Raw genomic sequence first — 24,669 nt, 5'->3', positions numbered from 1 at the left:
GTGCCGCTCGTTGTGCATGTTTGTCGTTCGCGCTTTTTTGTTGTATTCCCTTATTTTGTTGGTGCTGTGCATGTTGTTATTTTGTGTGAATGTATGTGCTGGGCCCGTTGGCTCACTGATAAATCATTGAGAATACGCCAGCACTGCAACTGACCGAAACAAACTGAAAAACGCCAAATCTAAATGAAGAAAGAGAGGCCACCACAAACAGTTAAATATATAATGAGGGGGGAGGGGCTTACCGTAGAGCTCCGACGGAAGCGATGCATCGGTACCGCGGGGTGGTTCCGTCAAAAACTGCAGCAGACGGATTCGACTTTTCTGCATCCATCGCAGCAACACCGTCTTTGGGGGGGGAAATTACCACCAAACACCGAGCACGCTCTACGTCAACATCGATTACATTCGGAGCAATCAGGGATTCTCAAGATGCAAGGTTGGTTGCAATAAGAATGCACGTTCAGTGTCATCTTATTTAAAGTGTTTTTAAAGCCTGTGTGTTACTAGTGGTTTTACCATGGTTTTAAGCGGCGGGGGTTAGGTAATGCTATGCACAACAAAAACACTTGATAAAAAGCCACGGTTAATGCGGATTTATGGCCAAAAGTCAGAATCACAATTATTTTGTTTGCCTTCAATCCTATATTGTGTTCTTTCGTGATTATTACTATATGTGCTCACAGGCGTCATAAACATCATGCCTTTATGACACTTGTTTTTTTTTAGGTATGTCTTTGACAGTGGCTATCCTCTGCATATCAAATATAAATTCAAGGAGGGGGGGCAAAAAAGCAATTAAAAATGATAGTTAATGCATATAACATAAAATTTATATACTGATTTACATACATAACTGTGAGTCCTGGTTATTAATGATTATGATTATTTATCACCACAATTAGTTCGAAGACTTTTGAAACAAATTATGCATTTATGGCACTCTTTGTTTTTTTTAATGTATTCTAACAGTGAGATTTCCTTCAATCCTTAACAATCCAAGTGAAAAAACACAAATTAAAAGATAAAGAAAAACAAACTTGACAAAACAATAAAAATAAATAAATAGTAGATGATGAAAAAGAAAATAAACACTGTCTTATAAATAACACAAAATTAATTAGAGTCGGGGGGGGGGTGAAAATTTAGATATATAAAAACTATATAATAATAATAAAAAAAAAAAAAAAAAAACATCTTATAATATATAGTAATATATCTTTATATATACTATAATATATCTATATATACCTACCCCTATATAAAATAAACTATCACATAAAAGTATATAGAATAAAATAAATAACACATTTATTTGAAACTAACAGTGCAAATATTGTGGGGTTTTAGTGCACTGTATAGCAAACTAACTGAACAAGTTACTAAGACATTTAAGTGAGGGTTTGAAAAGTGTACTTGCTGTATACGAAAAGGACCCCATGCTGCAATTTATACCAAACAAAAAGATTAAAACAAAGAGCAAAACAAGACATTTTTGTTTTCAGCTCAAAGCCAAATAAATGTATATTAAAATTACATTTATGAAAATAAAAAATTACATTAATCACCCAGGACTTGCAAAAGTACAAACGTTTATGTGATGCTGACAGTTTAATAATAATAACAAAACCAAACAAAATACAATTACATCTGACCTTCCAGAACCAGATGATGGCGGTGGTGGATTTGGAGCGTAGGCTATTTGATATTTGGTGTTTTATCTCACGTCGTTGACGTCACGTCTCCTACGCACAAAACATCAGCAGCTGAGGAACACAGACACGGTAGAGGTTCGAGAAGCCTGTCACATGAAGTTCACAAGCTACGCACCATCAAAGACGTGTCTCCAACCTCACGACTCGTTTTCTATCATAAGATCTTGATCAGGGCTGAAGGAATCGCTCGTAGAAAACCCCGCACGAGATTTGAAAACCACAAAGTCAGTAAACTGCTGTGCGCGGGCGGCGTATGGGCGGCAGGACCCAAAGAAAAACCGCCCCCCCGACCGTCCCCAATTCCGAACGAAGAGGCTGTTACCTCCCTGACAGGCCGTCATTGCTCTAGGATCCGATTTACAAACCTCCACTGCAACACACAGACTGCAAAGAGAAACAACACAGGACCAGTTGGACATCTTGAAGCCTGTCCCGTATGTCAGTTGTGTCTCGCTCTGGTTGGTCTGTGTGCCCACTAGATGGTGGTACAAACATCCTGACTATAAACTTTTTGTTGGCGGTTCTTGATCACAAATATTCAGACTCCTCCTTTGGACAGATCACGCTGGTGCATCTGTGGGAGGAATGGGATGGACGTCAGAATATATTGACCTACACAGATGAGTCTTTTTTAAAGAATAGTTTAACCGAAAATGTTTTTAGTGACTGGAGAAACAGCTGCCGTATGCTTTCAGAAGTCTCAGACTGGTGGATGGGCGACCTACTTTTGGTGCGAACTAGATCACCTGCTACAGCCAAAATAACAGTGCGACGGTAAACCTGAGGGAGTCCAGATCTGTGGGGTCGGTTCTCCAAGATCAGTCAGTCGCGGGGAGTTGAAGTACTGGGCAATCCTGCAGACCATTGTTGACCACAAAACAGTGTGTGATACTAAACCTAAGAGCTCCACGGGACATTAAGCACATCATTGGTGTTTAACAGCACACTCCTCACTACTGTTAATAAGATGTCATACTTCTACGTATTACAGTAGAAGCTTGACTTTTGTTTTTGGAATTGGACAGATAAAATACGTACACATCTGTATACTCTAATAACGACCAAATTTCACACAAAAAAAAAAAAAAAGAAAATTAATCATTATGATATGTAGACTATATAGATGTATATATATATATTATGTATATATATCTTCTGCTATATATATAATATAATATATAATTTTTTATAACGTATCAATTTTTTATTTTTTGGTATGTTAGAACTTGTGTTGTAAACAGTGGCCCGTTGCCATGAACCGATTACATATATGAGCTGGATAAACCCAAATTCAAAAACATATAAAACCGTTTCAATGCATACTACAAAAGCGAATAAATACCTAATAGAATATTATGTTACATCAAGGTAAAAAATATGAAATGAAATGAAAAAATGTTAGATTTTCAGGACTTAACATAGTTTTGCCACCCTGTTTTTTCTTTTCTCTCTAGTTTGTTCCCGCCCCCTTCCCCCCCCCTTTTTTTTTTTTTTTTTTTTTTTTTTTTCACTCCCCCCCCCCTTCCTTCCCACCCTTCCCCCCCCCTTTTCCCACCCCCCCCCTACCCCCCCTGCTGTGTCGCTGCCCCCCACGGGGTCGCATCTCCCCTCTTACTTTTCACCTCCCTCCCCCCCCCTTTCACCCCCATTTCTCGGATCACCCACCTCCCTTTTCCTAGGGATCTTCTGATCTGCTACAAGCATATAGAGGATCATCATTTATAGGGATAACAGCAACAACTTAATAAGCATAGTTTTATACCTAATAATGTACGTGCACACACACACACACATACAGGGATCCAGGCAAAAAAAAAAATAACAAAAACACTATAAGAACAAAATCAAGCACGCAAATGGTTTTTTTAGTGCCATAGGTAACGTTGTTTTATTCATTTTATTTTGTTCATTCAGGGCATGTTAACACTTTAACATTTCAGTAATAATGTGATAGGATGGTATATCTTATTCTCTGTTATCAGAATTTTCTATCCCATCTTGTAGATGTCCTCGAGACATGGGATCTTTTCCAAACGTCTTTTCAACTTTTTTTTGATGGAGAAACTAATGGATCACAGTCCACCCAAGGATGTATGTATCACTCCAGGATCTGTGCCAATATCTGGAACCATAATCATATCAGTCAATCACTTGGCTACTGGGGCTGATGAAGTGGGCATCCTAATCACATGCTCATAGAAATGTTGTCACACCATCCAGTCTGCTTACAAAAAAAATTTGTCATGCAAATATATAGCGTGTTGAATTTTTATTTTGGCTCTTTGCATTTCTTTGTCATGCGACAAACAGGTTAAGTGACTATGACATGCATATAACTCATATGTTAACCAAAATGCGTCTATTGCTAGATTATCTGGCTAGCTGGCTGATGAGCTTTATGGACACTGACTTCTGAAAGTTATTCTGAGGTGAACATGATTAGATTCAGAGACATGTTCCAGCCTTACTCCTTGTCTTCTGCACCGCGTCTGGACTTTCTGAAGAAAGGATGGGACATTCAGGTAAGCTTCAATATATATTATAATACACCTTTGAGGATTATTTGGTACTACTACAGTAGTAAAAAAGAGAGAAAGATATGATGGATGAAACTTGAGCTGCTACAGCGATCTCTCATTGCCATTTAATTAAAGGCTGCCAATATTGTAGTTAGTGCTGTATTACGTTATGACCATTTGGCACAATTAATAAAAGCTGATAAAACCTGATTGTTTTATAAATGTAAACAGCCCTTCTGGCTTACTTCTGGCACATTGTGCATTTATGTCAGATTGATGTGGATCTTTTTTGACCTGGGCAAATATAAACTACGAAATGATGGATGACAACAACATTCTACTGCAGACGTAGTAATAGTGTTTAGAGGTAGTGGAGTGGACGGTAAATTCTTTCATGTGCTGTTCTCTCGAAAAAACAGACACAGCAGTTGCATTTAGAAAGCGGCTGCTGGTTGGTTGCATCTTGTGCCCATACACCTCGCCAAGACTCAATATCCGCACTTAATAGTGGATTGGCTTCGTGCAGACAGTCCTCTTGTTAAAAAGAGCCGGGAATCCTTGAAGACCAGGTCGTTGTGCGGGATTCGTCAACTTTCACAGAATCAGCATTCCAAGTTCACTGCAATCCATTTGGAATCTTACAATGTTTCCAGAGTCATTGATGCAATTCGGATCATCCGACCGAATATGATTTGGCGGTCGGTTTATATTGCGGTCGACAGGTTGCTCACCATCCAACAGCTTCCGGCGTGTTCCATAAGCGGTCCATCCCCGCCACCCCGGTAGGATGAACATGGAATAGGACAGGTGGTCCTTCATTGCCAAGCACCTCTCTGACGTGGGGTTTGATCTGTTTCCCCTATGCAGGGTGCCCTGGTTATACCACTGCAAACGTTCTTTATGTGTTTCGCTTGTTTTAAAATTCACCTTTTTGGTTGTCTTATCGTTTACAACACTCAAGAGTGTGCCTGACAGGGCCGGTCTGACTCATTTGTTGGATATAACAAGCGGGATTCACCCTCCATTGGGCGACATAATCTGACAGCCCATACCCTCACGGGTTGAACACTTCCTCTGGACGCTCGGGAATGACCATCCCCATGGCCACGCCCCCTGAAGTCCAGCCCCCTTCTCACACTCAAACTCAACCCAAGAGGCGGGCCTTCACGCATGATCCGAGCGTTTGCGGACAGATATGCGCCGGTGTATGATCCTCCAGGAGCAGCGTTAGCCTCACGTTCAGCTCAAGCGTTCGGGATGCGGCCTGGAGGGGCGTAGAAAAAGAGTTCTGATTAACAATAGGACTGACCGCGATCAAACCTGTTATGTGAGTATATGATTAGTTCAATACAGTACAGAACCAAACTTGGTAAACCCTTACTATTTTAATGTTTTGAAAGAAGTTTTCTGTCTGCTCATCAAGCCTGCATTTATTGATCCACAAACAAACAGAAAAAAATGTACCATATTGTGGTATATTTTACAATTTAAAATAATTGTTTTAACATTGATTATAATTTAAGATTAGGCATTTACTGCTGTGGATGCAAAGCTGAATTTTTTAGGATTCATTATCACAGATCCTTTAGAACTCAGTACTAATATGATGATTCATTATCAAAGTTGGAAAACAGTCTGCTGCTTATATTTGTTGTGAGGCAAGAAAAAAAGTAAAAAAAAAAAAAAAAAAAATAAAAAAAAAAAAAAAAAAAAAATTATGTTTCATGACAGATTTGGGGTCCAGTAATTTTTTTTAAAATAAAATCAATAAACAATGTTAAATGATAAAACGTGATTCTTAAAAATAATGTGCATTGATGAAACCTTTTTAAGCTAAATAAGACCAGGAATGTTTCATAATAAACAGAGCATAAATGTCATGTGATAGGTCATGTTTTGACAACTGAAGGCGGATTTCATGTTGCTCTTTAAAGTATATTCAATATAGAAAATCAAGTTGTAATAATGGCACAATTATTACTGTCTGTATTTTGATCAAAAAAGGTAATTCATGAGCTTTATTACTTCTAAAAAAAAATACTGTAATTCCATTGAAGCTGATTACTGGAAAAGTTTTGAATGTTACATGGACAGATTATGAAAACAAAAACAATGCAATGCCTTTAAGGTATGTGCATGATGGTTGCTAAATCAGGAATTTATATTTTAGCATTTTTATATTTATATAAACAAATTTAGTTGACTAACTTTAACTAAATTGAATGTATCAGTGAATTTTTACACAATTAAATGTAGCTCTATAAGCAATAAAAAATAGGTTACTTTCCCCAACATTTTTTTTTAATTAACACGTAGCTCAAAATAAAATATTTGTGCAACCAATCTTACCTTAAAAACTTTTTTTTTTTTCAGATGTTCTGAAGGTATTTAATAAACTATTTACAATTAAATCTAATTCACTAATTTATAGAAAATTCAGCTTGTACTAGATCTTTTAGATCTTAATAATTACTGAATTCTGATAACTGTTGTGGTGTGACAGTATAAAAAGTTTGACTGTAAATAAAATATTTTGTTATTATTATGATGTCATCAACTGATAAGAAAAATCAACATTGTCTTTGGCAAACTGTGGTGTTGTACAAACAAGCTTGGTAGACAATTTATATGGGAAAGGTTTTTAAATAATTTACTAACACATACTAATTATTATTATTGTGATAACTGTGTGACTCTAACCAACCCCCCTTCGGCTTCATCACGATTGTGCTCGTCCATAAAAACCCTGAATTATTGTGGACGGATGATGGGTGGGATCTAATGGCGACAGGAACCAAAAAACTCTCCTTTCGGACCCCAAAAAAACACAAAAAATAAATAACAAATAAAAAAAATCGTAAAAAAAATAAAAAAAAAATAAAAAAAAAAAAAAAAATACAAATGAAAAAAAAACAAAAAAAAACTAAACAAAAAAAAAAACAAAAATAAAAAAAAAAAAACCCCCCCCCCCCCCCCCCAAGGAAAAAATCCTCAAAAAGAAAACAAGAAAAAAAAAAAACTAATTTTTACTTACAAAAAAAAAGAAAAAAAAAACATAAAAAGAAAAAACAAAAAAAAAAAAAAAAAAGAAAATCAAAACCCCAAAATAAAAAAAACAAAACAAGAAAAATAAAAAAAATTTCCTATAAAAACAAATATTTTTTCTATTCATTTTAAAACAAGGCCAATTTTTTTATTTATGACTTTCTTTCAAATGAGAAGGACAGTGACGTTACCTTGTTTCTTTGCTTTTTTTGCCGGAAGTTATCTTTTACTCTACTTATGTTTATTTAGTTTATTTCTGGAGTAATTGGCACTTTGGCCTGACAATAATATTGCAGACTAACACAATCAGTTTGTGTCTAATCAATTTGCCCATAGCTATTAGAGAAGCTGAGCGCTCCTGAACCCGAACAGAGACATTACACCTCATCCTGGGACAAATATAACCTCCCTCTCCCCTCGTGACACACACAGGACCCCTTACAGGTGAAACAACGGGAAGAAATGTACAGGGTTTCAGGCTCAGAACTCTTTTAGAGCGAACAAGATTGGCAAGATCATTGGCGTTTCAGCAGCTCTCTCGAATGTCCATGAATGTTCTCAGTCAGGACGCTTTACAGAAACTAGAAACCACCACTTACTGGACGCTAGTGAACGGGCTGACATCTGGAAGCCATTGGATCTTCCCCACTGTGTGGTTTTCTGTATCGTAAGAAAGCAAAACAAAACGCAAAGAAAATAAAAGAAAAAAGTGGGTATAAAAAAACACACAAGGTTATAAATCAAATAACTGACTAAAACCTGTTAAAGCATACAAATACAATAAGAATAAAACGATATACATGAATGAATAAATAAAAAATAATATAAAAATAAAATTTGTAATAAAAAAGTGTGAAAAATGGTATAAATAAAATCCAGTGTAAAATAACACGATTTTGAAATTTCCAATGGTTAATACATATACAAATAATTTTTGTAAAAAACAAAAAGTATATATGAAAGTTATATTAAAGGTAAATTTTACAATATAAAAAAGGAAACAAACCATTATTATTTATAAAAAATTAACTAGTAATTTAAAAAAAAAAAATAGAACCAATTATTAAAAATGGGTTAATAAGTAATTTACCAAATTACTAATAACATAATATACAATTTTGTTTTTAAATTATACATAATAATATACATTAAACGGTATTTAATAGTTGAAATACATAATTAATAAATTCATGTAACCTTTATAATTATGTTTCTATACAATACTCCATTTAATATAAATAAAAAAAAAAAAAAGATTTGTAATCTGTTAACAGAATCCGAGGGTTTTTGGGATTGGCATAGTTTTATGCTCAAAATGTAAGCTAACTTATACTGTGATCGATGTATAATATGATTCTGCCGTCAAATACTTTGTATCGCACTATAAAATAACCATATATGTAGGAGATACAACAAACACACCACACCCACAATCTATCTACACACACCACACACACACCAACATCCCCACAAAATATTTTGTTAACCTGTCCCTGAACAACATCATATAAAAATTATATAAAATTAAGCACATAATATCACATATGAGTATGCACATTCATCTAAATCTAAAAGGCAGGGCCGAGGTAAAGTGGGGAAAGGGTATTATTCATCGCCTCTCTCATTTATAATACAGGAACCTATCCAGCCGGGGGTCGTCCTAAATGTAAATACAGGAATACAGGGATGGCCAAACATCAGGAAGTACATAATTTAGACAGTGAACAATGGTGAATCAAACAACGCACAGGAAACGACAAAAACAAACTACTGATATGTAAAATTCTTATCCCATATACTATTACCAGAACCAGTGTCATGTCTGTCTTACCATGTGGTGGGCTTATGTGGTTGTGCGATTAATGATAATAAGGCGTGAGTCCCCGTTTTGCGCGCTGCGAGCATCCCATCGGACGGCATCCGTATATCGCGGCAGCTCGGTAACGTGAGCGAGTTCCTTGTGTGCTCGGCGGAACAACTATCTATAATAGAGCATATATTAAAAGGCTAGTCTAATTATTATATCTGGCGACGTGTATAAATAGACGACTAATTCTGATCAATAAAATGACTGATCCAGCTGTGAATGCTGCCTCAGAGGCGGGCAATATGAGATAACATATATATACAGTCAAAGTTGTGTCAGGGCGTTTCTTTTAACAAAGATCAGTCTGAGAAACTATGCGGCTACCCCCCCCCCCCTGGTATATATAAATCATTATAATATTAGTCTATAGTATCAAACAGGCCGTGACGAGTATACATAAACTAATATAGATAGGAAAATAATTACTCCTAATAAATATAATTATACAAATGTGAGCTCCATGAGTTATAATAAACATAGTAAGAATACTAATTGACTGTATAATGATATTAATCTATAACTTCCTACAATATACTACGTATAATGAACAATACTATATAATAATATAATTATATATAAAGATAGTAATCAGTAACAGTAAAAATAAAAATAATTGATCATAATAATAATAATACTAATAAATGATACTGAACTAATCTATAATAATAATATATTATAATCTACAAAAAACTATACATATATAGATAGTAATAGTATAATAATAAATAACATATTATAAATTACATATAAATTTATAAAAATAATAAAAGTTATAAAATACTAAAATGACACTAAAATATATATATAGATACTTAATAAATATGAATAAACAAAAATAGTATTAATATATATAATAAAGATAAAATAATAGTAATTATCTAATTAAATATATCTAATATATAAAATATATATAATAATATCTTAATATTAAATACATACAAATATAAATATAAACTCTTATAGATATATACAATCTAGATGCAATATAAAAAAAAATATTTTATTATTATATATAATAATAATAATTACTTCTATAATTATAAAATCTAGTGATATGAGATGAAATGACTATAAAAACATATAATAATAAAAATATACCATACTACAAACATATAAAAAATTATAAATATAATAGTATTATAAAGATATATATAATAATAAAAATATATAAATATACTATATAAAATTATATATAATAATCTTATCTTCTAATATTAAAAAATCTAAAAAAATAATAATATAAATGTCCCGAATAATATAATAACCCCTCCTAAAATATAAAATATAGCTCAACTAATCACCTTTACTGTATGATAAGATGGCAAACATTGTGGCATATCTATAAATTAATACAATCTATATTCTACTAGCATCCAATATATTACTAATTCTAACCAGAATAATAAATTATTTAGTTAATAATGTAAATAACTGTGTATGCAAATTGGTAATTATTGTATAAAATAGAATTATAATACGCTTATAAATAATATATATAATACACATCAAATATAATATTATATATGATTGCAACTTGTGTTTTTTTTCTTTTCTAATATGATTAGTGAAGCCTAAATTATATACTAAAAATAAATAATATACTAATATTATATAATTTAAATTACATACGCCTAATGAAAATAAATTCTATAGAAATATTATATAATATAGACGTACAGTGACGATGAAGAGGCGTATTAGTATCATCTCAATACTGCTGTGTGCAAATAAAAATAAACTAAACTATAAATAACAATAATTGGACTAAAAAATCCTCCCACCTAAAAATACTTATTACAAGACTAATTAATATTATATATTTATTGATAAAATCATCATAAGATACTATTACTATAAGTGCGTGCTATAGATTGCAGAGAGGGGGAAAATCAACACAGAATAATAAAAATAACAACAGTAAATATACACTACAAGTAACCGATAAAATAAAACACATAGCCCTATCGGTTATAATTATATCATATAATCAAATCATAAATATAAATTGGGGGCACCTATACTTATACATAATAATATAATATAGAATAATGATAATATAATCAAATCTGGATAAAAAAAAATAAAATGGCCCTCTATCAAAATCATAAATTCATTATATCGGATAGACGGATACCATCTATGAATTATATAGAAAATCCTAACATAAATAGGGAGTGAACAATAATATAAATATATCAATCAAAATAAATTTATTTATAACAAACTGCTACAGCCATATCTATCGACCACCTGCAGGCTATGATACATAAAATTAATATATATAAACATAATAATATAATAATACCTCTAATATATGTTAAATATAATATAAATATAGATCGAATATATAAAGCAGATGTAATAAAAATACTTAGAAATATATCCTGTTCCCAATAAAAATGCTTACTATAAACATAAAATATTAATAAAAATAATTATTAATATTATAAATTTATCAGATATCTAAAAAATAAATCTAATAATCAAGATACATAACAGTAGTAAAATATTAAGCCATATAGTCATATAAAAAAATATATAATATGATACTAAATATAATATTATAATCAACAAACATAGAAAATAATATATAATATATATAGAATAATATATATAATTATGCACCGCGTCACTATACAATTTCAAAAACCCCTATAAAAAAAAAATAACTATACATGTCATAAATCTTATATTTGACCAATATAATATATTCTACATGAAGCTAATATATAAGTTTTGAGATCACAAACCTATATATACAATAATTAAGTTAAGAAACATCTGATAATGACTATATATAAATCGGCAATAATCACGTATAATACGGCTAATATAAATTAAGTTATAATGTAATATAATGCTCACCGATATATCTATACTAATAATGATCAAAATAACAGTACTAAAGACAGTTGAACTTATTATAAACAGTAATTAAAACAAGCTAATATCTCTCATGTGGAATATACTACTAAGTAAATGTATCGCAGTTTCTGTGATGCGCATAATGTATTTTCAGCATCATTACTCTCAGTCTGTCCCACGTTGTCATGACTAATCAGAAATCATGTATAATATTGCTCGATTTGCTCCTGACCGTCGCTAATACTAGTGTACATTTCCTGATTATTATCAATGTTGAAACACAGATATGTGTGCATAGCATAATAATGTAGTGGAACTGTGCTACATTAAAAATGGTTAGGGTTCTTTGTAGACAGTTCAAAAGAACAGCATTTATCAATAAATCAGAACTATCTTTGTTATATTAGGCATATAATGTCTTTATTGTTCACTTTGTTGAACAATTCTAAGGCATTCCCTCGCGGAATATAAAAGAAAATTCATTCTCTACTTGTCAGAGGAGAAGCAACGTCACGAAGAACTGATGGTGTGTGTGTGTGTGTTGTGGTGCGTGGATAACCTAGTATCTGACCTGTGAAGGGGAGCAAATAGCATGTTCTGTCGTTCACGGATCTGCAGTCTGTTATAACTACCCCTAAACAGAAGACCCGTGAACTCCACTACTGGGAGTGGGGGTTGGCCAGCGTGCTCGAGCCGCTCGGGTGCGAATGTTAGAATATGCATGCGCTGTGGTCTCATTCTGCCAGTATGATCTATAATAATATACATAACAGACACCACAGATGTGAAAAGGGGTCGTATTCTATCATTTGAGTTTAAATAAAGTAATAGTGTTGTGTGTGATATAATATGCGCTAAATCAGGTGACGTCTCTAGCGATATATAAGATTATCTATATAATAAATTATAATGACTATTTGATATCTGCGTATGGAGTAAGCCCACTAAGAGACATATATTGGTGGTTAAATCCTCTGTTCACTAATCTCTGTTATGACATGTACTGTAAATCAGGACAACAAAAACACACTAAGTCCCAAGCGACAGACGCTCAGAATAATACCAAAACGAAATCAAGAAATGACGCAGTGGTTCGATAAACGGGAAGGCCGCTGCTGACCAACACGTATAATACGGGAGAAGAAGAGGAATAGAACAGCGGCATGTCTTGAGTATGACAGGAGTGATTGACTTCACACAGATTTGGGTATAAATAGTAAGGCCGTTCACGGCTGGGATAAAATTCCTATATAAGCTGATAAGGTCTAACAACAAATACATACATACGCAGAATAAAACTCGTTAGCAGGATATTGGTATATAATGGTTAATAAGAAAAATTGTTACCCCCTCACTTTTTTAGATTCCCAATTAAAATATACAAAAACAAAACTTTTTGAAAAAACAAAAAAAAAAAAATGATAAACCCAAATCTACATATCGTACATGACATATCATACAAATAATATATTTTATAAAATATATCGCAATAAATAATGATCTAAAACCTCACAGATAAACTCTTATTACTCAATAAAACCCACACTATATTGTACAAGTAACTGGTGATAAAACAAGTCTTCTGATTGATTGTTGTCTATCTATGGTTATGAACATAGCAATCTTTGTCTACTATCTGTACCCTTTTGTTTAAATGATATACTATGGATATTTTTTATATGACTGATTGTATATACCGTTCTTTTTTAATTTATAGAATATGAGGTTTCCCTTTTCACTATAGACTGCATACTGACCCTATACTATAGATATATATATATATATACAATCCTTATTATATTATATATATATAGCCTATTTTATCTATCAGAGGATAATATATAATCATAATAAAAAATAGATATATAACATATAAATAAGTAGAAACTAAAATATATTACCACAAAACAATCTGCACTAAACAATCTAAACTAATACAAAAATCAAATTTGAAAAACGCAAAACAGAAAATTAAGTTAACCAAAAAGGAATAAAGAGGGCACACAATAACTTACTACCATAAAACCAAAAATGACCCCAACTATCAAAGAATAGTTGAAGAAAATAACCAGTAAAACAAAAAAAGACCATAAGATGTAGACCAAACAGAGGACAAACGAAATGAATGGAAAGATGTATGGAATAACTAAAATAAAAGTACTAGAGCAGGTTAATAAAATAATTAAAGTGATGTTCACATAAGTCAGAAAGCTTATTTTCTTGGTGCTATTCGTGATTCAGAAGGTCAAGCTTCACTAGCAACACCAAGTCACTGGGTAGCATTCCCATGTTTTGAATATCGGAATTTGAATTGATGATTGTATTGTTATATTTAGCCCTTTGTCAGCCAGCTACCACAGCTATATTAAATGCTTGAAACAAGTGAAAAATAGAAAAAAAAATAAACAAATAAATACCATGTGCCAAACAAAGATGAAAGAAAAGATCTGGCTAAATATTTTCATTGCGTACTGGTCTTGTGAATGTTGTTGGTTTTGTGTATGCATGTTTCTAATGTGTGCGTGTTCGTTTGAAGTGGGTGATCATTACTGGATGGTGGGTCTGTGCCACTGGGTGGTCCTGCTCTCATGGTTGACGTAGTAGGTTCGTCCCAGGTTATCCTGCCTCTCCTCCCAGCCAGGGGGCAGCGCAGGCAGCTGGTGAGGATGCTGAGGACTGCATAATTCATGAGGCTCCAAAAACTCCCAACCAGGCTGCGAGACAGAAATGAGCAGAGCATTAACACACAGGGCTGTTACTTTTCTTGCATGCGATTCTGTCGGAAGATTTGCATGACTTTGCATGAAAAGTAGTTCAGTGGCTGGTAACTATGTGACTTTAAGGTGCACAAATTTCATGTAACAGCCGCTCTGGAGCAACTCTGTTCGATCAGGAACGATTAATCTCCGTTTAATCTGATGCTGGCAGCACTTCTGAGTGAGTTTTGGACGTCTGAAATCACGCCTGTATTTTTGAAGCCAACACCAGCATCAACACGACACTCGTACAATGACAGCAGATGGAAAAGTACACAGTGACTCTGCTGGTTCTATATTAAAGTTATTGTGTATAAATATAACACATTTGTTGATGCACAAAACAAATGTCACTAGTTTGCCGAGGGCTCTGTTTCTTTTGTTTGGAAACCTGATAAGGCACAATGCTAGTTAAAAAAGAAAAACCTGAACAAAACCTCATTTTCAGTCTGTGTTAAACTCACTGCCATCATGCAGGGATGTTCAGATCACTGCTAGGGCTTTGCTAATGTGTTCTGAATGGTAGCTTAGTGACCCAATTTAAATATTGGTCTCTATAGTTATTTTAGTATCAATGAGATTCTATTGGAGTTTTTATTAATAGTTTGAATTAGTTTTTATTTTTATATCATCTTTAATTTTTGTTAAAGTTTTAGTAATATATTGTGCGCTTTAGTGATTTTAATGTCAATATAGTTTTTATTATTTTTATTTCAGTTCCAAGTTTTAGTTAATTTAGTGCATCAGGTTAAACTGCATCAAAATAATAAATGTTTTCCATGGGAGACTTGCTGTAGACTAAAGTTTAAGTTATTTTATATATATATATATATATATATATATATATATATATATATATATATATATATTTTTTTTTACTTTTAGTTAACTATAATAACCCTGCTTTTACTTACTTTTAGTTAGGATAATAAAATAAAATAAAAAATAAAATAAAATAAAATAAAAATAAATCAAGAAGCTGCTGAATAAATAAAATGTCAAGGCACCTGAGTCCATATCAACTAAATTAATAATAAAATAAAAATAAAAAACCTGACCTTTAAAGGTAACATCTCTACATGATCTTATGTTTCTCAGTAAAAGTACAAAATGTATATTTGATTTTACTAAAAAAAAAAAAAATATAAATAACAGTAATAGTGATGTTTTGTATTAGATTAACTCTAAATTACATTAAAAATCTAAAGCAACAGAATCAAATACAAATAAAATGCAGCCGCTATAAATAATTAAATGCAACTGATAAATTGTACTCCTGGGATTTTCTCTGGTGATTACAGCATGTCTGGCATCCATCTGCCACTTTCTTTTCAGAAATAAAAACTCCAGCGCCAAGGTCCAGAAATTACGTCTGAAAGCTTCGCAGGAATCAGGCAGAATCTCCAAGGCTGATGAAAACAAGCATCGGATCTGATCTCAAGGGACGAGCCCACGATAGAAAGCAGATGAAAGGGAATATAAAATGTTTTCACGGGCGTCTCCATCCAACACAAATATTCTTGCAGGATGTGCTGCTGCAAAACGACATCACTAAAAGGTACTTCTCATAAAACTAATCAGACCACATGAGACACAGTCAAAGCTGCTGGAAATCATCCAAATCATCAAATATACAGTACAGACCAAAAAGTTTGGGAAACATTACTTACTTTTTATGTTTTTGAAAGAAGCTTTCTTCTGCTCATCAAGCCTGAATTTATTTGATCAAAATACAGAAAAAACAGTAATATTGTAGAATATTAGCCACAACTTAAAATAGTTTTCTATTTGGTGCTAAAAAATAATTTATTCCTGTGATGTAATAAAATAAATAAAAAAAAACCCTGACCTTAAAGGTAATATCTTTACATGATTTTATGTTTCTCAGTAAAAGTACAAAATGTATATTTGATTTACTAAAAAAAAAATATAACAATAGTAATAGTGATGTTTGTATTAGTTAACTTAATTTACATTAAAATTAAACTACAGAATCAAATACAAATAAATGCAGCTGCCATAAATATTAAATGCAACTGACAATCATAATTTCAGATTTTCTCTTTAAGGACATAATAAAGTCTGTCTATCTGTCACTTTTTTCAGAAATAAAACCCAGCGCAAGGTCAGAACATGTCTGAAAGCTTTGTGAATCAGGCAGAATTCTACTTAAGGAAACAAAGCATTTATCATTCAAGGACAGGCCACGACAGAAAGTGCAGATGGAAAGGGAATATAAAATGTTTTCACGGCGTCTCCATCCAACACAAATATTTGCAGGATGTGCTGCTGCAAACGACATCACTAAAGGTACTTCTCATAAACTAATCAGACCACATGAGACACAGTCAAAGCTGCTGGAAATAATCAAATCATTAAATATACAGTACAGACCAAAAGTTTGGAACCATTACTATTTTTTATGTTTTTGAAAGAAGTTTCTTCTGCTCATCAAGCCTGCATTTATTTGATCTTCATAATAAAAAAAAAAATTCTAATAATATTATTCTATAAATATATTTTCTTACTATCACTGTTTTAATCAATTGAACACATCCTTGCTGGAATAAAAAGTATTGATTTTTATCTTATTTAACAAAAAAAAAAAGCAAGAAAAAAAAAATTACTGACCCCAAATACTGACAGTAGTGTATTTGTTATTACAAAATATTTATATTTTACAAACATAGCTTCTTTTTTTTTTTTTGTACTTTTTATTCATCAAAGTATCCTAAAAAAGTATCACATGTGCTGAAAAAAATTACGCAGCAGAAAGTTCCAACTTTTGATAATGAATCATCATATTAGAATGATTCTAAAGTGGATCAGCGTGATAATGATCCTAAAAAATTCAGCTTTGCATCACAGAAATAAATGATAATTTAAAGGTAGAATAAATTTAAAAACAATTTTTTTAACATTGTAATAAATAATCACAATATAAAATTTTTTTTATTTCATGATTTGTGATCAAACTAAATGCGAAGGCTTGATGAACGGAAGAAAACTTCTTTCAAAAAACATTAAAATAGTAATGTTTCCAAACTTTTGAACTGGTACTGTATATACAGATACATGTACAGTAACAGCCATTATAACCTTCAGCCTCTGGACTTAATCAATATATTATGTCAGCCTCTTCAACTTTAACATTCTAGCTCTTTTAAAGAAAAGAACATTCTGTGATTCTAAAATGAACATGTTGTGTTTGTCACCAAAGCTTGCGCTTGTGTGCAAGCTCTTACATCAGGGACTCGCATCTGTTCGCCTGGTCTTCCCTCTGTGTCGTTGTTTTTGGGCAGGTACGTAATCTTCAGTCGCAGATTACCTTTCACCCTCGATTGTGCACTGTTAGCGAAAGAGTGTTTAACAAACCATCAACAGAAGACATTAACCTCAAAATTACTAGACAAAACATAGTTTCACATAAAACTCCACTGAAAGTGTATCAGAAGTGGTTGACATGTACATGTTTGAAAAAGTAAACCGTTCACCGTTACGTGACGTCATAGTAGGTCGAAAGGGCTTCTCACAACAACAACAACAAACAGAGTTACGTCCGTTGAGGATTATGTTAAAAACCATCAGTTTGGGGAAAAAGCCAGTGTATCCAGGCAGAAAAAAAATCTCCGGCTGACCTTCTCGGCGTCGCAACAGGGGAGATCCTTGAATGTGTCACGGCCTGTCATTGTGTTAGGATTTTTCTGTCTGTGGATATAAAAAAGATAAAAAATATAATAAATGCATAGAAATCTACATATAGGTATTGCCTCTGAAAAAAAGAATTACCAGTATTGTTGTAATCAAACTCAGTGTAAATATCCGTCTATATTATATATATGCATTATTGTCGCCTTTAAAAATAAAAAATTATTTATATTTACTATAAATACTACCAGTTACTCTATTAGTCAATTTAATTTTGCATTTATTAGTAATTTGGCATTTATATAAAATTAATGTGCCGCACACAAACACACACAAACACACACACGGACTGTCTACATATATATATATAGTATATTACTATTTAGTATTGTCTTTTTTTGTCTAAAATAAATACATTCTATTTAATTTTATTGATGGTGACTATATATATCTTATAATGATATATATATATATATATATATGTGTGTGTGTGTGGTGTGTGTTCCATTTGTTTTATATTATAATTTGTGTGTGTGTGTGTGGGTGGCTGATTTTCAGCCTCAAAAATAATTCCATTCAAATGTCAAAAATAAAACATGATTCAATACAAATAACCATTTCTGAACATAGTACTACAAGGTACGAGTAAGTTTTGTTCGATATTTTTTAATTTCTTAATTTTTATGAAATCACTCATCCCAACCAAACACACACACACACACACACCACACGTATTACATATAAATAGAAGAGTTTTAATGTTCACCAGTGACTATAATGACCGCCACTGGGTCCCTCCAACCCACAGTCATTTTACGACCCATGTTCCGTGGCTCTGCAAATGTCTCTGAACAAAGAACCCAAAATATTTTTTAGAAGGTCGGCCCCTCATAACAAAAACACCTACATTAATGACAATAAAAGTCAGCAGCTTCAACAAAACACACACAATATAATGATGAGAAACACTCACAGGGATCTGGTGCAGAGGAACATCCACTTGTCCGAGGAAGTCGTCCCTCGTCTGCAGAGAATCAAGAAAACACAGAACACACATGTCAGAGATTCTGTCACAGAAACAACTGGACATAACACATACAAAATCAACAAAACACATTTATACTGAGCTTGTCTGACATCAGTCTCAATTAGAGATAAACCGATTACTTTATTCTCATCCGCTACGATAGACCGAGTAGTCAGAATGGATGGATCTGTGATACCTACTGTTTAGGTTTCTTAAGGGATTACAAAAAACACACCTAACTAATGCTGTAAAATATCCAGGACTCCTCACCACTTGTCCATTCCTACAGGAGTGCATAGTGTTCCATTCTTTGGGGTGGCCACCGACATCTTAACAGGTGACTTTGAAATATCCGTCTGGTTTGCACTGAGACTTGTTTTCTCTCCAGATTAGTACCCACGCTTAAATCTATTGGCGATTATTGAGCGAGTGTGTTTAAACATAATGTTAGGTGAAGGGAAAACCAAGGATCTGGCAACCCTGGCTTGAACTACAGCTAACCTGCGTTAGAGGCGCTGCATTAATGTGTTATGTTTGCTTTAATTTGGTCATCCCTGAAGTCAACACAAGAAACATTTTCTTCACACAAGATACTGTTTGACATGTTTTTCCATCCTCTTTTTGAAAGTGTAGGACATAAGGTAAGCCCTGATCATCAGCAGCTGTTTTTTAAACAATCGGTCGATTATTGGCCGAATATTGGTTGCCGATCTCAATGTGTTTATCTGTCTCCACAGCCAGTGCAGGATTCTGAAAACTATCACTCTTCTTACCTCTTTTTGGCTTTACTTTGTTTTTTTGCTTTTCAAAACCATGTAAACACCAAACACAATCCTGAGAGATCAAAAGCCTTAACAGCCATGATGAACTTATGAGAATGCATGTTAAAAGCCTTATATTCAATCTTCTGGAAAGCAAAAACATCTCTGTATAGCTTTTGAGTCTTATATCATAAGATATGATATAAGGTAAATGTAAACATCCATCACATGCAAGCATGGCCACTTCCTGTATATAGCGTTAGCGTGAGCGCCAGTCACAGAAATTAAGAATACTTTTATACAACGTTAAGAGTAAAACCAAGAAGTTAATATGAAGGCGAGTTATATTTCAAGTTCACAATATGACTGCTTTTTTCTATTTGGCACCAACGAAAATAAGCCAGATCAGAGAAACATTATGCATGTTCTCAAGAGTAACACATGCAGCGTTTCAGTTTCCTGAATGAATTGTTTGTTGAACTAATCATCGACGTCATGCACTCAACAATCATTCATAACGATTACACTTGCCACAGTTCTAAAAAGAATCAGTGTTTTTAAACGAATCATTGAATAAATGATTCAATGAATCACTCATTTAAAACAGGGACATGCCGCCACCTACTGGTGTTTTAGTGTCATATTTATATATCCATGACAGAACCAGTCAAGGTACATAAAAGCATAAAAATACACAAAATATCATTTAATTATCATTACTGAAAAAATCCCACAAAAAAACAAAAACATTTTTTTCAATATCACACACCCCTACAAGAACACCTTAATATGAACACTGCTTCATATCAAAGCAGACCATCATAAAACACACACACACACACACACACAGCACTATCACACACAGGACGTTTCATCTACTGCAAATCACTAGAAGTGAATTGTCTTAACCCTGAATCAGATAAAGCTCAGTGTGTTCTGAAACTGAGCTTAATCTGATGACTGTTACAGTGCGCTCATGTGTTTACAGAGATATAAAATACATGTGTATATAAAACAAGGGTTTTAATAAACGGTTAGACTTCGCAGGGGTCGGATCCTCGACTAGCGAAGCGGCACAATAAGAGTAAGGTAAAAGTTAGGCTGCGAGAGAGAGAGAGAGAGGGGAAAACAAAGGGGAGCGAGCAAAAAGAGAGAGAGAGTTTGTTTGTTCGTAACAAATTCATTTCCTTATCCTCCAAACCTTTTCCAGCTGCTGCTATTTTATTTCAACGGCTGGCTTCCATGAAGCATTTTAAATACATATTTTATTACCCACGTTTCATACACACAATGTCATTACGCTTAACCGAACAATAATGACAAGTTAGTCAATACACGTCACCCAAATGAGGCCTAAAATGCCTTCAGTGTTCAGACCGCTGTCAGATGTTTCGTTTTATGGTAGCTGAGGGCAGAACGTAAATAACCATTGACCTTGTGCTAAAACGCGTCCACCTACATGCAATATATGACTTCCTTTCAAATGACTTACTCGCTATCAAAGGGTCGTCATGTTTTTACAAGCGCTTATAAAGCCGTGTGATGACACCTCAAAACACAGGATCCTCCCTCAATCTCTGTACGATAAACCTCACATATTCCTGTTGTTTTCTTGTATTCGGGTCAAACCACAGAGCAGTTCCCCAAGCACCACCGGCCAACCAAGATGAGGATGACAGACTCTGTCGAAATGACAGCATGCTTGGGAGAAAGCTCTGTTAGTGCCATTCTCAGTTATTAAGCTAGATACGACCCAAAAGTACTGTATAATTACAGTGTTTTATAAAGACACATAGTTTATTTGTATATTAAATAGTTTTTTAATGCCTATGAAACTGTATTTTGCAAGTCTTTTTAATTTTAAAATTCTATGTTAAAATTGGTGTTTGTATATGTGACCCTGGACCACCAAAACCGTAATAAGGGTCAATTTTTTTAAAATTTGAGATTATACATCGTTGAAAGCTAAATAATAAGCTTCCATTGATCGGACAATGATTTTTTTGGCGAGATACAAATAGTTGAAATCTGGAATTGAGGGTGCAAAAAAATCTAAATTTGAGACATCATCTGTAAAGGGTTCAAATGAAGTTCTTAGCGATGCATATTACTAATCAAAAGAATCTTTGATATAGTATTGCAGGAAATTTACAAAAAATCTTCATGGAACATGATCTTTACTTAATATAATAATGATTTTTGACATAAAAGAACATTTATATTGACCCCTACAATGTTTTTTTGGCTATTGCCAATTTTATATTATATTATTATTATATTTTTTTTATTTATGTTTTTTATCTCCAACATGAGGCATAGTTAGATACATAATTTCCACACATATAATATCCATAAATAAATTACATTAAATATAATCAATTTACAAATGACAATTTTTTTAAATGAGACAGAAATGACTAATTAAAATTAAAAAATAACAGTTAAATAAATGACAACATCAAATAACACGTGGAAATGAAATGCAAAATAAAATAAAGTATTTTAGTTTTATAGTTTTTATTTTAGGTTTTATTCTTTATTTTCTTTTTTAATAAAACAAAATACGATATAAGAAAGAAAGAGAACGAAAGAAGAAAATAAAGCTCTCTCTCTCTCTCTATTATATATATAAATATATGAAAATTGTTAGGACATGTAAAAATTGTTGGACACGCATAATAGTACTGTGTTATATTATAGTACAGCATAAGTACAGAATTTTGCAGGAATGCTGGCCTAGTTTGCAAGAGTAATAATGTAGCAGGTTTACTACCATAAACATACAGCCAGTACACACTTTCCTCCATTGTGAAACAAGGCAACATGTTAGCGAAGCAAAAAATGCAGCGCCCAGTACGTCAAACCTATCTGTATTACAATCAGTCCCGCCTCGTCCCGTAATGAGAAGGGAAAAACAGTAAATGATGCCAAACATTTGAAGAAACTTAATGAAGGAGGCTCAAAGTGAACATTTTCTGCTGCAAGTGGTTCGTGACTGCGGATTAACTACTGCAAAACACCTGACAAACATTTCCTCACGATCACATTGAACACATTGCTCATTTCTGATCGTTCAGGGGAGACGTTTTATGTAAAAATCAAAGATAGAGTTTGTTGTGCATCCAGTGGCCTTATGGAAACTCTGTATGCAGAAGAGAAAACCCCCTGCAAAAGCTACGCAAACTAATCCCAGGCTTCAAAAACAGTAAGCATAATACTCCAAAACATCACTTTTGCTTTGCAGGGTATGTACAAACGGCTGTGAAAATTAGATCTTTTAAAATGTTAAGTTAACATTAAATGGCCTTCACAACTCATTTTATTTCCTTAAACGTGATGCATTTGCATGAAATATAAATGTGACACAACCGACACAGGACATTTGCAGTTATATAACCAGACTTAAATTGCAGCATAACAATTTAAAAATGTAATATACATGTAGAAGGGTGCATTACTTAAACAGCATCATAATTGCATTTCAATTAAAGATTATGAAGATTATTTAAATCCATTGTTAGTAAGTCATGCACAAAAGCCCAAGAAGAGTACAAGGTCCCTCAAATCAAGCCGTCTGTTACAGGAGAGATCTAATTATTTCATAAATCATTAGGTTTTCCAAGCCCTGTGGGGGAGAGACATGCTGAAGAGCTCACGAGTGCTGCGCTGTTGACTGAGAAGAGCTGATCAAGCACAGAAAGCCAGGAAAACACAACACATTCACACACCAACAAACCCCCCGGGCGGCCGTAGACACACACACACACATCTGATGCAAGGTTTTTAGGAGCGCTTCTGCTGATTGCATTGACCTTTGGCAGAGGTCACACAGTCATGTGTTAATCATTCCCGTCAGCGAGCACTAGGTGTGACAGTGTCCTTATGCGGGAAACTGAAAAAACTGTGATCGACAGATGGACCCGAGCCCCAATCTGGACCTGCTCTACACATTTCTACAGCAGAAGACCTGGAGACAGGATCACGTCTGATTAAAAACAGCTTTCTGAACAAGCAATATTCAGTCTAGATTGCAGAAAACTACATGAATTACACACTTAACACATTGCACAGCTACTTTATCCTTCATGTCCATTTAAACCAGCGGTTCTCAAACAGAGAACCACAAGATGATAAGACAAAGAAAAATTAAGATTAAAACGAAGATTTTAACGATTTAATCTGATATATTTATTTAGTTCCAAAATAAATTTATTTATTAATTTTTTTCTTCTTTTTTTTAAAGAGTCAAGGTTGGTTCCTGAAAAACCTGTATATATGAAAAAAGACAAAGTAATTTATTAAAATCGAGAAAGAAAAAAAAGCATGTATATTAATTAAAAAAAATTACAATATAAAAAGATATTGCTGAGAAATTGCTATTAGTTAGTAAAGAATTTTTGATTTTTGAACTATTTTACTATATGTAATTATTTTGCTTATAATTATAATATTTAATTATTTTTATATAG

General features: G+C 33.1%; 1 protein-coding gene and 1 pseudogene across 1 annotated transcript in view; both read right to left on the bottom strand.

The window, feature by feature from the left end:
* The window catches only part of LOC109092683 (protogenin A-like), a 29,573-nt gene extending 29,242 nt beyond the window's left edge, over positions 1-331 (bottom strand). Inside the window, 1 exon segment of the mRNA XM_042755626.1 lies at positions 243-331. Coding sequence (XP_042611560.1) covers positions 243-331 — 89 coding nt within the window.
* Positions 332-14,479: 14,148 nt separating this feature from the next.
* The window catches only part of LOC109094057, a 13,360-nt pseudogene continuing 3,170 nt past the window's right edge, over positions 14,480-24,669 (bottom strand).

Source organism: Cyprinus carpio, unplaced genomic scaffold (assembly GCF_018340385.1).
Source record: "Cyprinus carpio isolate SPL01 unplaced genomic scaffold, ASM1834038v1 S000006731, whole genome shotgun sequence".
Lineage (NCBI taxonomy): Eukaryota > Metazoa > Chordata > Actinopteri > Cypriniformes > Cyprinidae > Cyprinus > Cyprinus carpio.
Note: the sequence above shows the minus strand (reverse complement) of the source record. Positions and strands in the feature narration are given on the sequence as shown.